Source organism: Phyllobates terribilis, unplaced genomic scaffold (assembly GCF_046119375.1).
Source record: "Phyllobates terribilis strain yellow unplaced genomic scaffold, ASM4611937v1 Scaffold_1__5_contigs__length_1240528914, whole genome shotgun sequence".
In the NCBI taxonomy this organism is placed as follows: Eukaryota; Metazoa; Chordata; class Amphibia; order Anura; family Dendrobatidae; genus Phyllobates; species Phyllobates terribilis.
This window is the reverse complement of record NW_027362761.1, coordinates 734,480,984-734,496,807: the sequence shown is the minus strand read 5'-3', so window position 1 is coordinate 734,496,807 and position 15,824 is coordinate 734,480,984. Positions and strand designations below refer to the sequence as shown.

Sequence of the window (15,824 nt, the reverse complement as noted above, 5' to 3'; positions counted from 1 at the left end):
CACACATCTCAAACATAACTTACATATCCCAATTAACCTTCTTTTCTTCTGTTTTGCAGCCATTTATGTCACCGCGGTATCCTGGTGGCCCTCGACCTTCCCTAAGAATGCCAAATCAGGTTTGTTCATAACAATTAAAATGTTTTAGGCTTTTTTCATATCACACTTATTTGTTTAAATAATACAACTTAGTGGTATCCAACACCCATAAACTGCCATGTTAAAAAGAAGTATACCATGTATACCATGAGGTTGTATTCTGTACTGTAAAATAATGGGAACCCTAATTTATACAAGACAGATGAAGGCTAAAAGGACATTATTTTGGCCTCAGAATGGCGGCCTATTTATCCAAGCTCCAGGAATCTCCCTGGTTCATACAACTAACAGAAAGTTTGCTAAATAAGCAAGAGCAGGTCTTTCTGGTTTCTCCAAATTCTACCCCATGTATCATTCATCCCAGTTTCCGCATGTGTTAGAACTTTGTTATTTATTATCTATTTCCTATGGTGTTCGCTGAGACAAAGGCCTCTAACAATAAGAAGTGGTATACAAAAACAGTCCCTCCCAGGCATAATACAAGACATTTGGAGGAAAAGGGCTCAGTGTTTATTGCTTTTTAGAATTAAAACGTTTATAAAAAATAAATTGTAATATATGATTCTCTGTTTTACAGCCCCCTGTAGGTGTCCCAGGTTCACAGCCCCTATTGCCAAATTCCATGGACCCCACACGACCACAAGGTACATTTACATATATGTGTGTATAGAATATTGCTTTTTTTTCTTTATTACCTGTGCACATAAACATAGCTGACCCGATCATAATTCACTTTTCTGTAACGTCTTCCCTACCAAGCGATGTAGCATTTTTAAACTTTTGTTTTTTCCTCCTTTTTTTCCCAAGAGCCATAACTTTTTAATTTTTCCGATGACATACATACATGAAGGTTTGTATTTTGTGGAACGACTTGTAGCTTTGAGTTCTGCAATTGTTTTTTGGGTTATGTTTTTACGGTTTTCATTGGTTGGTACAAATAACTGAACATTATTCTACAGGTGAGTATGATTACAGTGATGCCAAACTTATAGTTTTTCTGTTTGTTTGTTTTTTAAATAGTGAAAATAATTTAGAAATTCGTAAAAAAAAAATAAAAAAAAACATTTTTTGATTGTGTCGCTATTTTCTAAAACCTATTTAGTTTTTATTTTTTGATCGCTTTATTGCATTCTAGCACAGAGCTATGGCTACCAAAAAAAAACACATTTCTGGCATTTTGATTTTTTTGTCATTATGGTGTCTACTGATCGGGTTCATTAAATTTAGATTTTGATAGAGCGGACTTTTTCAGACACAGCGATGCCACATATGTGTATTTTTAAACATTTATTATTTAAACGTTCATTTATTTACGCATTGTTTTTGTAGGCTCTTTCATATTAATATATTATACATATATTATATATACAGTCATGGCTGAAAGTGTTGGCACCCTTGAAATTGTTCCAGACAATGTAAAAGTATTTCTCCAAGAAAATGATTGTAAATACAAATGTTTTGTTATACACGTGTTTATTTCCTTTGTGTTTATTGGAACAGCACAAAATAACAGAGAAGAAAGGGCAAATTGGACATAATTTCACAAAAAAACAAACAAAAATGAGCTCATATGTAGTGACTTGCGAAAGTATTTACTCCCCTTGGAATTTTTCGTGTTTTGTTACCTAAAAACCTGGAATTTCACTGTTTTTTTAGGGTCTTCATCAGTTCATGTAAAGAACATGCCTACAATTGTGAACATTTATTTTTCTTTTTTTGTGAAACAAACAAATAGGACAAAATAACTGAAAACTTCACTGTGCATAACTATTCAACCCCCTAAAGTCAGTACTTTGTAGAGCCTCCTTTTTTCGGCAATTACTGCTGCAAGTCGCTTTGGATAAGTCTGAGCTTTCAACATCTTTTCACTGGGATTTTTGCCCATTCCTCAAAGCAAAACTGCTCCAGCTCCTTCAAGTTAGATGGTTTCCTCTGGTGAACTGCAATCTTCAAGTCTGATCACAGATTCTCAATTGGATTAAGGTCTGGGCTTTCACTAGACTACTCCAAAACATTTGTACGTTTCCTCTTAACCCCTTAAAGACCGCCAATACGCCATTTAATGGTGGCAGTAAAGGGGCCTTATTCAACGGCGCTGAGAAACAAGAGTATAGTGCCCCGAATCGTCGGAAGATCTCCGGGGTTTCAGCTATCGGGGTAGCTGAGGTCCTGGAGAACATGATCAGGGCCAGTTTTTCTGGTCCTCAGTCACGTGATCACCGATATTCACTGAATAACGGCGATCACGTTAAAAAAAAAAAGTAAAGTCCAATTTAAAAATAATTTCTCTCTCCTTTGACATGATCTAACATATCAGAGGAGAGAGAAATGATGTCCCCAGAACTCCCATGGTACCTTGGTACCAGTGACGCCATCCCCCGGCCCTCCTCCTCCTGTTCCCGAAGCAAAATGTCGGGCGCATGCGGAGTGCGCCCACTGAGATCTGCTGGCCAGCACCGGTAACAGCAGGGATTTTTTTTCTATTGGTCCCCGACTTTTGATCACTGTAGTCCTATCACAGTGATCAAAAGACCAAAATTTGTCATCCCCCCTAGTCAGATAATTATTATTTTTTGCCTTTTAGATAGGGTTAGGGTTGGCCGTTAGGCTTTAGGGTTACAACTTAGGTTTAGAGTTTGTTTAAAAGTTAAAAAAAAAAAGATTAAAAAAATACTACTGTTACGTTAGCTCTACTATTGTTAGATTAGGTTTGTTTTTGTTTTTTTTGTTAGGCATTCATATGAAATATAATAATGGTCTGCAGAACGTTTATGTTGGATCAGACATACACCCTGGTTTGCTCCGGCAGTTCTGAGAGTGGAACCAAATCTGCTTCTGAAGCTGAACAATTTTCAGCCAGTGACGACTCCTCTTCCTCCATGGGATCACACAGCCCACTGGTGTCATCACTGCTGAATCGTCAAAGGCAGGACCAAATTCTGCAATCCCCTCTCTATTGTCTTATCTGGAAAATGCCTTTTTCCCTCAAATTCCCCCTTTTTCCGCAACCCCTGGAATAAAATTAGATGTCACCAATTTTCCCCCCTTTGAGTTTTTCCAAATTTTGGTTACCCCTGAAGTCGTACAGTTAATTGCCCACCAAACCAATTTATATGCCCGACAATATATTACCCAAAAACCCACTGCCTTTCATTCCCATTCCTGGATACCCACAAATGTCCCTGAAATAAAAAAAAAAGAGCTTTACTCTGAACATGGGTTTAGTAAAAAAATCCACTCTCCATTCCTACTGGGCAACAAAATCTGTCCACTGTACCCATGTATTTGCTGCTGTCATCTCCCGAGCCCGTTATGAAGCCTTCATGAGATTCCTTCATTTTAATGACAATTTCCAACAGGGAACACATGCACCTTTATAATTTACGAAGGTAGAGACCGCCAAATGAATCCACCAAACTGCCCCCAGACAACTGGCATCCCAGGCAAATTTGTCTGGGAACTAATGATGCCATTTCTTCACCAAGGGTACCAAGTGTACACCGACATTTACTACAAAAACTAGGGCAATAAAATTTGAGGCGTGTTCCTCAATATGTACAAAAAAGATTCAAGAAAAAAATGCAATTTGTAATTTTTCAAACTTGTGTTGCAACTGCTTAAAAAATGGTGGTATCAAACTACTCACTACATCCCAAGATAAATAGATTAGAGGGTATAATTTACAAAAAAAAGACATTTATGGGGGATTTATATTGCTCTTCAATAGTGTTGAGCAAATTTGTTCGGCATTTCAAATTTGGGTTCTTATTCGGGGTTCCGCCTTGTTCGCGCCAAAAAATCGTCTCCACCCATGAACATCCCTGATTTGCCACGATGTCACTCAGATAACATCTGCGTGACAGCGTGGCAAATCAGGGATGTTCATGGGCGGATCCGATTTTTTTGCGCGAACAAGCCGGAACCCCGAACATGAACCCGAATTTGAAATTCCGAACAAATTCGCTCAACACTACCCTTCAACCACACAGGCTCTGCAAATATGACAATCTATTCCAAATAGAGCCAACTTTGTGTTCCAAAATTCAAATTGTGCTCCTTCTGTTCCAAGCCCAGCCGTTTGGCCAAACAGAACTTTTTGACTACATGTTGGGTATTGCCCCACTCGTAAGAACATAGGTAACAAACTGTGGGGTCCACTTTTTGGTGCTACATATTGCAAAACTGAGAAATTTGGGGCTAAAGCAAGATTTTTGTGAAAAAAAATGACCTTTTCAATATGACAACCTAATGTCATCAAATTCTGTATAGTACATGTGGGTTCAAAATGTTCACTATATCTCTGGATAAAATCTTTGGGGGTATAGTTTCCAAAATGGGGTCACTTGTGGGTGGTTTCTGCTGTTTAGGCACCTTAGGGACCCTACAAATGCGACATGGTGCCCACTATCTCTTTCAGCCAAATTTGTGTCCCAAAATTCAAATATCGCTCCTTCTGTTCCAAGCCCTGCAGTTTGTCCAAACAGAACTTTTTGACTACATGTGGGGTATTGCCACGCTCATAAGAACATGGTTAACAAACTGAGTGGTTCACTTTTTGGTGTTACCTCTTGAAAAAGTGACAAATTTGGGGCTAAAGCAAGAATTTTGTGAAAAAAAATGAATTTTTTCAATATGACTACCTAATTTCATTGAATTCTATGTAGTACCTGTAGGTTCAAAATGCTCACCATACCCCTAGATAAAATCCCTGAGGGGTGTGGTTTCCAAAATGGTGTCACTTGTGGGGGTTTTCCACTGTTTAGGCACATGAAGCGCTCTCCAAACGTAACATGGTGTCCGCTCTTGAATCCAGCCAATTTTGCGTTCAAAAAGTCAAACGGTGCTCCTTCCCTCCCGAGCCCCGCCGTGCACCCAAGCAGTATTTTTCCCCCATGTATGGGGTATTAGCATGCTCAGGACAAAATTTGAGGTCCATTTGTCCTGTTACCCTTGTGAAAATAAAAACATTTGGGTCTAAATTAAAATTTTTGTGAAACATTCATTTTTTCCTTCCACATTGCTTCAGCCTCTGTGAAGCACCTGAAGGGTTAATATACTTCTTGAATGTGGTTTTGAGTACCTTGAGGGGTGCAGGTTTTAGAATGTTGTCAATTTGGGGAATTTGCTGTCATATAGGCCCCACAAAGTCACTTCAAATATTAAATATTTTGTGTGATATAACTCACTGGTTTAAGGGCATAAAATTTAAAAGTTTGAAAATTATGAAATTTTCCTATTTTTTGCCAAATTTCTGATTTTTTCACAAATAAACGCAAGTCATATCGAACAAATTTTACCACTATCATAAAATACAATATGTCCCAAAAAAACAATCTCAGAATCAGTGGTATCCGTTGAAGCATTCCAGAGTTATTACTTCATAAATTGATACTGGTCAAAATTGCAAAATTTGGCTTGATCATTAAGGTCAAAAGTGGCTCCATCACTAAGGGGTTAAACCATTCAAGTGTTGCTTTAGCAGTATATTTTGGGTCACTGTCTTGTTGGAAGGTGAATCTCCGTCCCAGTCTCAAATCACTGAGAGACTGAAACAGGTTTTGCTCAAGAATATCCCTGTATTTCGCATCATCCATCTTCCCCTCGACTCGGACCATATCCCCGAAACATCCCCACAGCATGGTGCTGCACCACCATGTTTAACGGTGGGGATGGTGTTGGTGGCGTGATGAGCTGAGTTGGTTTGGCGCCAGACATAGCGTTTACCTTGGTGGCCAAAAAGTTCAATTTTGGTCACATCTGACCACAGCACCTTCATCCATACATTTGGGGAGTCTCTGATTAATGGCCTGCTTGCCCTGGTTTAGAGTTTTAGTGGGTGGCCCTGTCTTGGCAGGTTTGTTGTGGTACAATGTTCTTTCCATTTGAAGATAATGGGTTTCATGGTGCTCCAGGGGATCATCAGAGATTGGAATATTTTTTATAACCCAACCCTGACTTGTATTTCTCAACAACTTTGTCTCTGACTTGTTTGGAGATCTTCATGGTGTTGTTTGGTTAGTGGTGCCTCTTGGTTAATGGTGTTGCAGCCACTGTGGCCTTTCAGAAAAGATGTGTATATACTGACAGACCATGTGACACTTAGTTTGCACACAGGTGGACCTCCTTTCACTAAACATGTGACTTATGAAGGTAATTGTTTGTTCCAGAAATTTTTAGGGGCTTCATAGCAAAAAGGGTGAATACACATGCACATTTCATTTTTTAGTTATTTGATCCCATAAATTTAATTTATGACTATATTTTTCTCACTTCACCTACTTAAACTACTACATTTAGTGCTGATGCATCACACACAAATCGGATTACAAAAATATTTAAACACAGGTTGTATTGTAACAAATTAGGTAAAAGCCCAGGTGTGAATACTTTCACAAGCCACTGTACTTAGGTTTTATTCTTGAATATATTGTCACCCATATCTGTGTATGGGATTTACTTACTGTATTTTTCAGATTATAAGGCGCACTTTTTCCCCCCAAATTTGGGAGGAAAATGGGGGTGCCTTTTATAATCCGAATGTAGTTTACAGGGGGGGGCAGCTGCGGTGGAGCTGGGTCACAGGAGGCATGGTCGCTGCTACAGGAAGCTGCCGGCGGCGACGGTAGCAGTGGAGCGATACTGCGGGCCCCGGGCTGGGATGCGGGAGTGTTCGGCGGTGCGAGGCTGTGGCAGGCTCCAGGCTTTCAGAAAATGTTCGTGGAGTCCCCACACTTGCCATTGTTTTCATTGTGCTGGTCTTCGGGAAAACGGCTGCTGGAGGCGGCGCATGCGCAGATTGAGATCTCGGCACTGCCTCTGGATTATAATACGCACCACCATTTTATTAAAAAAATGTCCCTGTTTTCCTGCCCAAAATTTGGGGTGCGGTTTTATGGTCGGGTGTTTCTTGTGATCTGGTGTGTCTTATAGTCGCAAAATACGGTATATTTTTTTGTATATTTTGTACATGCATATTAATGCTGGGATGTCAGTGTTGTGGATCTTTTTTTGGATTTTAACTGTATTAATTGAGTATTGATTTTTTTGGTTTTCAATAAACTATATTTTATACAGGTGTGCACATCGATCTTGTGCTGCTTTTTTATATTCCTTTTGTTACATCACAAGGTTTTTTTTCTGGCATAAACACTTTGATTAAGCGGAGACTATGTTTCAGATTTGCTATGGATTATTGTAGAGCTTAATTTCTGTTCGCAAGAATGTATAACAATGTTTTATAAAAATTGGTGGCTTTTGAATACTTGTACAGTGACATCTAACATTTCCTTTGCATTGCAGCTCCAACAAGGAATTAATCTGTTGTTTTCTCTCATTGCTTTCTACTGCTAGGCCTGTAATAAATACCACACTTAGTTTGCCATTGCGAAGCTTTGCACCTTTCCTTTAAATTAAGTAGTCACAAATGTTGATATTAATGGATTTTTTAATACGCGTAGTCCCACAATCATTAATAAAAACATTTTAAAAAGATCACATCTGGACGGAATCCCTGAGGCCTGCGGTCACTATTACAGATATATAACACAAATAATTGGTAGTGTTAGTAATAGTGGAACTAGTAGCTGTGTTTTTTAGTAGAAATAGTTTCAAAGTTCTAGGAAAATATTCCTTTATATGTTCTTTCTATAGTTTTTGCAGTATAGTTAAAGGATATTTCACTGCCACACCATGACCGCCACATGTAAATGTATCCTAAATGTCATTCATGACTGCTTTTGCTTGTTGTTATGCATATTATGAACATCCCCTTAAAGCATGGGAGGGGAACCTCAGGCCCTCGGTGACCTTTTATCCCGCCCCCGGGCAGATTCCCGGGGAACGCAATGCTTTGGCTTGCACTTGTATTTTGCCCACTGCCGGCCCATTCATTTCTCCTTGCTCTGTGAGCACACGCAGTGCTCACTACTGAGCGCTGAGGCACGTGAATAACAGATTACATCCTGACACCAGTGCCAGCGTCAGGACGTACTTCACAGACGGAGTTAGCGCGCAATTTGTATGGCCCCCGAATGTTGGCATAAATATTCAAATGGCTCTTGGCAGAAAAAAGATTCCTCACCCCTGCACTAACGGGACTTTGTCAGCATCGAATCACTGTTCAAACCAAGTACAGGCGGATCAGTGCACCATGGCACAGCCAAACTTTCCCACCTGCTTGGTTTCCATCTATCTCCATCCTTCCCTGGCTCTATGAAGCCAGAGCTGTCAATCAAGGAAGGGTGGAGATAGATAGAAAAGAAGCAGATGGGAAGGTGCACTTAAATGATTGGCCCTGTTGTGAAGCACCGAGTGCCTGTACTTGGTTTGAACAGTCTTTCTGTGCTCACAGAGTAGCTTCGACTATAAGTCAAGTTGTGAGCAAAAGAGCCTTGTAGCTTCTGCAACTGGCTTCCTGAGAATTTGGCAACCAAATTTAATGAATGGACGAGAAATGTCCTTAATAATACAGGTTTAGATACTGGTAAGACAACTGGTAAGGTTTTAATATTAGAGTTAGGACTGTCCCATAAGGGTTACCGTGACGTGGTGGGATGGCCTTTACATTATTTTGATCAAAATTATGTTAACTAAATACCCTTTATTATTTATCATTATTTTTGCACTGTGCGATTTATCCATTTACTTCCAGTATTTGGGTATTTTGCTTGTTTTTGGTTTTTCTCTGTATATATATCTATAGACACATGTATCTGTGTGTGTGTGTTGAATACCTATGTTGCCACGTGTTGGGAGATTGTGCCACAAGACATCATTCATGCTTAAGGGCTTTCCTCATATGGCACTTACTTCGACATCCATGGAAAATCTGTGCCCTGTGACAATGCTCTCATGTTCCTCTCTGCATTACGATTCATATTTCCTCTCTCGCCAGTGGCTCATTAGTGTTGGACACCTAAAAGGACAAAGTGCAAAAATAATTATGGAGTCACCAAGACCAGGGCTGCATTTTACAGCAGCCTTTCTCTAGTCTACCCTTATAGTATTACCCCTCCTCCATCTAGTCTGCCCTTATAGTATTACCCCTCCATCTAGTCTGCCTTTATAGTAACCCCTGCTCCGTCTAGTCTGCCCTTATAGTATTACCCCTGCTCCATCTAGTCTGCCTTTATAGTATTACCCCTGCACCATCTAGTCTGCCCTTATAGTATTACCCCTGCTCCATCTAGCCTGCCCTTATGGCATTACCCCTGCATCATATAGTCTGCCCTTATAGTATTACCCCTCCATCTAGTCTGCCTTTATAGTAACCCCTGCTCCGTCTAGTCTGCCCTTACGGTACGCCACTGCTGGGTCGGATGGGGGCAGGACGGGGCATGAGATGCTTGATCGTCCAATTCATGACAAGCTGTGGAGTACATTACACCACACATCTTACTGAAGTCACTGACTAGAGTAAGATTGATGGCAAGACGCACGAAGGCGCACCCCACTTTCAGATGCACCTGATACATTAAGATGCATGTGCCTCCTAATGAATTAGGCACCTCTTACTACTTTACGCACTCTCATCAAAACTGATGGGAAGAACTCCAGTCTTGATGATTCGGAGTCATAGTGTAAAAGATTCATCTGCATATTCTCACTGAGCAGCAAACACCTGTGACACCAATATTCCCCAATGTTACATATGGTATGAGTTGTGTTATTGAGATAACACCTTTAACCCCTTCACCGCCTTGGGTTTTTCTGTTTTCGTTTTTTGCTTCCCTTATTCTCAGAGTCAGTGGCTCATTAGTGTTGGACACCTAAAAGGACAAAGTGCAAAAATAATTATGGAGTCACCAAGACCAGGGCTGCATTTTACAGCAGCCTTTCAAAGCAGAGCAGGCTGGTTCCCGAGCACTCCCCAGACAGGCCTTCTCTGCCATTAAGGAGTACGTGTGTAGTGTATCCTAAGTACATGAATTAGAATCGCTGAACGCTGCTTTAACACCATATGGTGACTTTAACTTTGCTTGGGAAAAGGTAGCAGGAGGAGCAGAGGGACGATGCTAGGCGTCCCATTACCTCTCCTGTGAGGCGCTGCTCAGCAGCTGGCACCAGCAATGGAAATTCACAGCCGTTTAGACCACATAATGTGCCCTTTTCTACCTGCTGTAATGCCTTCAACTACTGCTGAGGTTTGGCCAGCTTCCATGTCTAGAGAAAGTATAATGAATACACTACTAGGAGCATAAGAAGGGTCTCACTTACATATAGTGTAGTTCTAGGGGTTCTGTCTGTGACACATCTTAGACCCATCCCAATATAACTGCTGGGAACCTAGTTTGCCTGACATCAGGTATCTCACATTGAGAAACGCACTTTTTTTTGTATCTGCATTACAGATATATGCAAAGATTATCATGAGATGTTCTGTGTAATCAACCAAAATACTCTCCGGTATGTGCATTTATACTGGATTTCTTGATAATAAATTCAATTAATACACACAGTTACCTGAAATGGGATTTTGCAGAATTTGAAGTAGCATTGCAGTCATGGGCAAAAGTGTTGGCACCATTGAAATTGTTCCACAAAATTAAGTATTTTTTCCAGAAAATTATTGTAATTACACGTTTTGTTATCCACATATTTATTTCCACAAAACACAAAAAAACAGAGAAAAAAAGGCAAATTGGACATAATTTTACACACAACCACCAAAATCGCTTCCTATAGCCATCAAAAAGCTTCTTACACCTCTGAACTGGAGTTTTGAACCACTCTTCTTTAGCAAACTGCTCCTGGTCTCTCATATGTGAAGGTTCCTTCTCCCAACAGCAATTTTAAGATTTCTCCCCAGGTGTTCAACGGGATTTAGATCCAGATTCATTGCTGGTCACTTCAGAACTCTCCAGCGCTTTGTTTCCATCCATTTCAACGTGTTTCTTGAAGTATGTCTGGGGTCATTGTCCTGCTGGAAGACCCATGACCTAGGAGGCAAACCCAGTTTTCTGACATTGCGACCCCAAATCCTTTAGTAATCTTCAGATTTCATGATGCCTTGCACACAGTCAAAGCACCCAGTGCCAGAGGCAGCAAAACAAACCCAAAACATATTTGAACCTCCACCATATTTGAGTGTAGGTACTGTGTTCTTTTCTTTGTAGGCCTCATTCCATGTTTGGTAAACAGTGGAATAATGAGCTTTACCAAAAAAGCTCTATCCTGGTCTCATCTGTCCACTAAATGGTTTCCCAGAAGCATTTTGGCTTACCCATGTACATCTTGGCAAACTGCAGTCTAGCTTTTTGATGTCTCTGTGTCAGCAGTTGGGTCCTCTTGGGTTTCCTGCCATAGCATTTCATTCAAATGTCGAGGAATTGTTCGAACTGACACTGATGCTCCCTGAGCCTGCAGGACAGCCTGAATTTCTTTAGAACTTGATTGGGGCTGCTTATTCACCATCCAAACTATCCTGCATTGCAACTTTTCATCATTTTTTCTCTCTCATCCAGGGAGATTAGCTACAGTGCCATGGGTTGTAATCTTCTTCATTATGTTGCGCACCCTGGACAAAGGAGCATCAAGATCTCTCGAGATGGACTTGTAACACCCTAGAGACATCATGTACCTTGCTCTTTTCTGTGACCATTTGTCCTACTGGCACCTTCTCCATATTAAGTGACCTAGTAACAATTTAGTGCAAGCTGATTTATCGTTAATGGCCCAATCTTGAAAGCTGATTGGTGGCCATTTTATGGCCTGTTTTGACCGGTAAACGTTCTATGAACACAATACGATCATTAATACAACCATTCTGCCCTTATAAAAATATCATGTTATCGGCAGCACATCTTCCGTTTACGTGAGGCGATGTGCTGCCTAGAGCAATCATTTTTATGCTTTCTTAAAAATCAGCTCATGTGACGAACAAGCGTTTTGCTCTTTAGCCAGGTGATTGATTGTTTAGATGGGCTGATAATCAGGAACAAATGTTCTTATGGATGCTCGTTCCCCAATAATCGTCCTGTCTAAATGTTCTTTAATATGTTTGTTAAATGTTATTACGCATCAACTAATCCATACCTCCTAGTCTCATGGGTATCTGATAAGGCAGAAGCTTTCCCCCTCTTATAATAGCTTGGAAATCTCTTAAAGGGGTTGTTCTGTCTCAAACTACAAATCTGCAGATACTCTACATGGCTACTGCGCGCGGTGATGATTCCCCAGCAGCCATCATGTGACTGCAAGTATGCAAAATGCATACTCCCGGACACAATCCGACTAGGTGGGCACGGCCTTAGGCAATGCAAGTGTATTGAGCAAGGCCAGAAACAGTCTAGTTGGAATGTGGCCGGGAGTATGCATATCACATACTTGCGGTCACATGACTGCCGCTGCCAATACTGAAGAATCCTCACAGCTCGCAGTGCGTGTGATGGGAGGATTCACAAGTCTACAGTAACACAGAGTTACTGCAGACTTGTATTTTAAGACCAGACAACCCCTTTAAGTTCTTCTTCAAACCATATTGCTGCAGATAAACTAGCGCTCCGATCAGAAACTCCCATAATGTATGCTTTAATTGGCTGTCAGGGCCAGAGTCCTCATAAAAAAAATATTTCGTATGCATTCTCTATTACATGCCATATGAATGGAGGTGTTCTCTCATGGGCGCATTCCTTCTGGGAGACAGCAAATTGTACGTTAGCACACACGGTTTATGATTGCAAACTGCCTTTGTATACATCACACCAGCTCTGTGTACATGGCTTGGTCAGTGTGCATGAGCCCAAATGGCAACTCAGGGAAAATGTTGTAGCTCTCAGGATTTTTGGACCTCATATGTATTTAATATACAGGTTCACATGTTGCGGATTTGGTGCACATTTTATACACCGATTTCTGAAATTTGCAGCATTTCTAAATCTTAAATTTACATCTATTTGCTGTACTTATTCATGCATTTTTGTTACGGAAACAGAACAACAAAACAATAAAACAATGCCAAACAAGCCATATAACCTGTGGATATAGGGTTCCTGTAGAAATGAAGGAGTAAAATCCACAGCAAAATGGTGCGTTTCCAAAGCAGATATTGACATACTGCCAAAAAACACAACAAAAAACACTTTCCGTGAACTGAACAACAACAAAATCAGACAACACTATGAATATGGATCAGATAGAGTTAAAACTCATCCACTTTCCTGGTACTGTAAAATGCTGCAGGCTTTATGTGCGGAAAATCCACCCCAAGTACGCCTGAAGAGCCTGATGTGTCATCTTGTATTCGTATAACTTGTACTAGATTACTTCACAACAAGATGGCATAATAGTGGGCTACAAGGAAATCCGTGGCCATGTAAATGATTGATTTCATAACTGACAGAGTATATATTACTGTTACATAATGTAAGAGCTGTGACCGCACAAAGAACTGACCAGCTCCCCACAGATAAGAGCAGGTGGTCCTATTTTGGTATTTTCCATTTTGTTAATTTTTTTTATATATAGTTTTGTAGAAGCATAGCTTTGGGCTGATCTCTTTTTATTTCCCTTTGGGTTTACTTTTTCCATCTTAGACTACAATCAGTATTTGGTCAGTATCTTACATCAGTATTTGTAAGCCAAAACCAGGTGAGGAACAATCAGAGGAAAAGTATAATAGAAACTCGTCACCACTTCTGTATTTATCACCCACTCCTGGTTTTGGCTTACACATACTGATGTGAAATACTGACCACACTCTGATAGTGTGACCATAGCCTAAACACTATACTAGGTTCACATCTCCATAAGCTGCTGTCTTCCTTTACCTACTGTATAGACCAGTGTTTCCCAAACCCCATCCTCACGGACCCCACAGGTCATGTTTTCAGGATCTCCTTAGTATTGCACAGGTGAGAGAATTCCTGATGCCTTGATGATACTTCAATCACCTGTGTAATACTAAGGAGATCCTGAAAACATGACCTGTGGGGGTCCGTGAGGCTGGGGTTTGGGAAACACTGGTCTAGAGGCTTGTTAAAGACTGACTATACATCGGGCAGATTTTCCAACGTATACCTCCAACAAAAGGCTATGACTTATGTCACTGTAAAGACATTGACTCGACTTGTAAAAAAATCAAGCAAAAAAGTAAATATACTGTGCATTATAGGGTTGTTTTTGTTGTTTTTTTTGTAATTGTCAGTCTGCTAGGCTCTCTTGTACAGTAGAATAAAGACATACTGGCCATATACGCCATTGCTTTATTATTATTATTTATTATTACTTTATTTACATAATTGGAATCGATCAATCTTAATGAGTTTTTACTTTTTGTGTCTTGTTACCTATATTCTTATGATTATTATTCTTTTTTGTATGAAGTACATTTTGGGGTATATATTTTTACAATTTCATATATTTCTATAACCTATCTGTGCCTTCCTAAAAACATGAGCTGCAATAAGTTAAGGATATATTTAATGCATTTAGTTGAATGGTATATATGATATAAGAAATGTATTGAAATCATATCATATGTATATAACTATGTATAAATACCACATAATGAATACAGCTTTGCTTGTTTCAGTTTTTATTATTATGATTGTTTTCCAGGTCATCCAAACATGGGAGGACCCATGCAAAGAATGAACCCACCACGAGGCATGGCAGGCATGGGACCTCAGGTAATCTTATTAGTGTGACCCTTGTTGAAATATGATATTATAACATTCTCTGCTTTATACTACGAAATAAATATTATTTTCCTCTTAACTGGTCGATTCTTCTTCTCCTAGAATTACGGCAGTGGAATGAGACCTCCTCCAAATTCATTAGGTGGACCTGGAATGCCTGGAATGAACATGTAGGCACATTCACATTTGGTTTCATTGGTTTTATGTTATGATATGTGTTACCTTTCTTTCTCTCAAAAAATTATTAATATTTTTTATAGGGGCCCAGGAGGACGAGGTCCTTGGCCAAACCCTAATGCTAATTCGGTAAGTAATTGAGACTATTGAAACAACACTAAAACACATTTCATCTAGCTCACTATAAAAAACGGAGGTGTTCGAATAAAGAGACAAAATGAGGCTACGAAATGTCAAGTTGACTTTTGTGACTGAGCTTAAATTGCAACGTATAGTTCGTATAGAAATGTTTACAGTAGCCAATATCATTTCATTCTTTTTCTTAGGCACGAAAATGGCAGATATTATCTAAGTAGATTAGTTTCTTTCCCATATAGTCAATTCTAAAAGTTTTGCTTAAGTATATAAAAATAATACGTGAAATAAATGAGGATAGGTTTACATCATATGTTAGCCACCTTATCAGTGGCTCCGTCTGGGTCTCCATCTGAAGCCCTCAAAAACAGGATTCAGGCATATCCTTCAAGAGGGCCGTTGACTTTAATGAAGGAGATGGAGTCACTTTGGGCTCTGTCTGGCCTCATTTTCGGCAGTGTCGGTCTTTCTCAGGCGGGCATAAAAACATGGTCAACTGTATTTTTGTGCTTGCTTGAAAATAAGGCAGACACTGACGAAAATGAGGTCATACGGAGCACAAAGTGACACCATCTGCTTCATTAAAGTAAATGGCCCTGTCGAAGAACATGGCAGAATCCTGTTTTTGAAGGCTTCAGACAGAGCCACTGACGTGTGGCTAAAACCTGAGGTGAACCCAGCCTAACATGCATATCAATTTTTTAACAACATTTTATCATTATCAATAACTTATAAAAGGTTGAATAACTTTGTAAACACTTAGCATTACTTATCATT

At 39.9% G+C, this 15,824-nt stretch overlaps 1 protein-coding gene across 1 annotated transcript in view; it reads left to right on the top strand.

Annotated features, from left to right (window-relative positions):
* Window positions 1-15,824, top strand: part of SSBP4 (single stranded DNA binding protein 4) — a 510,052-nt gene that overhangs the window by 471,278 nt on the left and 22,950 nt on the right. The window contains exons 7-11 of the mRNA XM_073686385.1: window positions 60-119; window positions 677-743; window positions 14,656-14,726; window positions 14,838-14,905; window positions 14,996-15,041. Of these exons, the coding sequence (XP_073542486.1) occupies window positions 60-119; window positions 677-743; window positions 14,656-14,726; window positions 14,838-14,905; window positions 14,996-15,041 (312 nt within the window). The remainder of the gene's footprint in view (window positions 1-59; window positions 120-676; window positions 744-14,655; window positions 14,727-14,837; window positions 14,906-14,995; window positions 15,042-15,824) is intronic.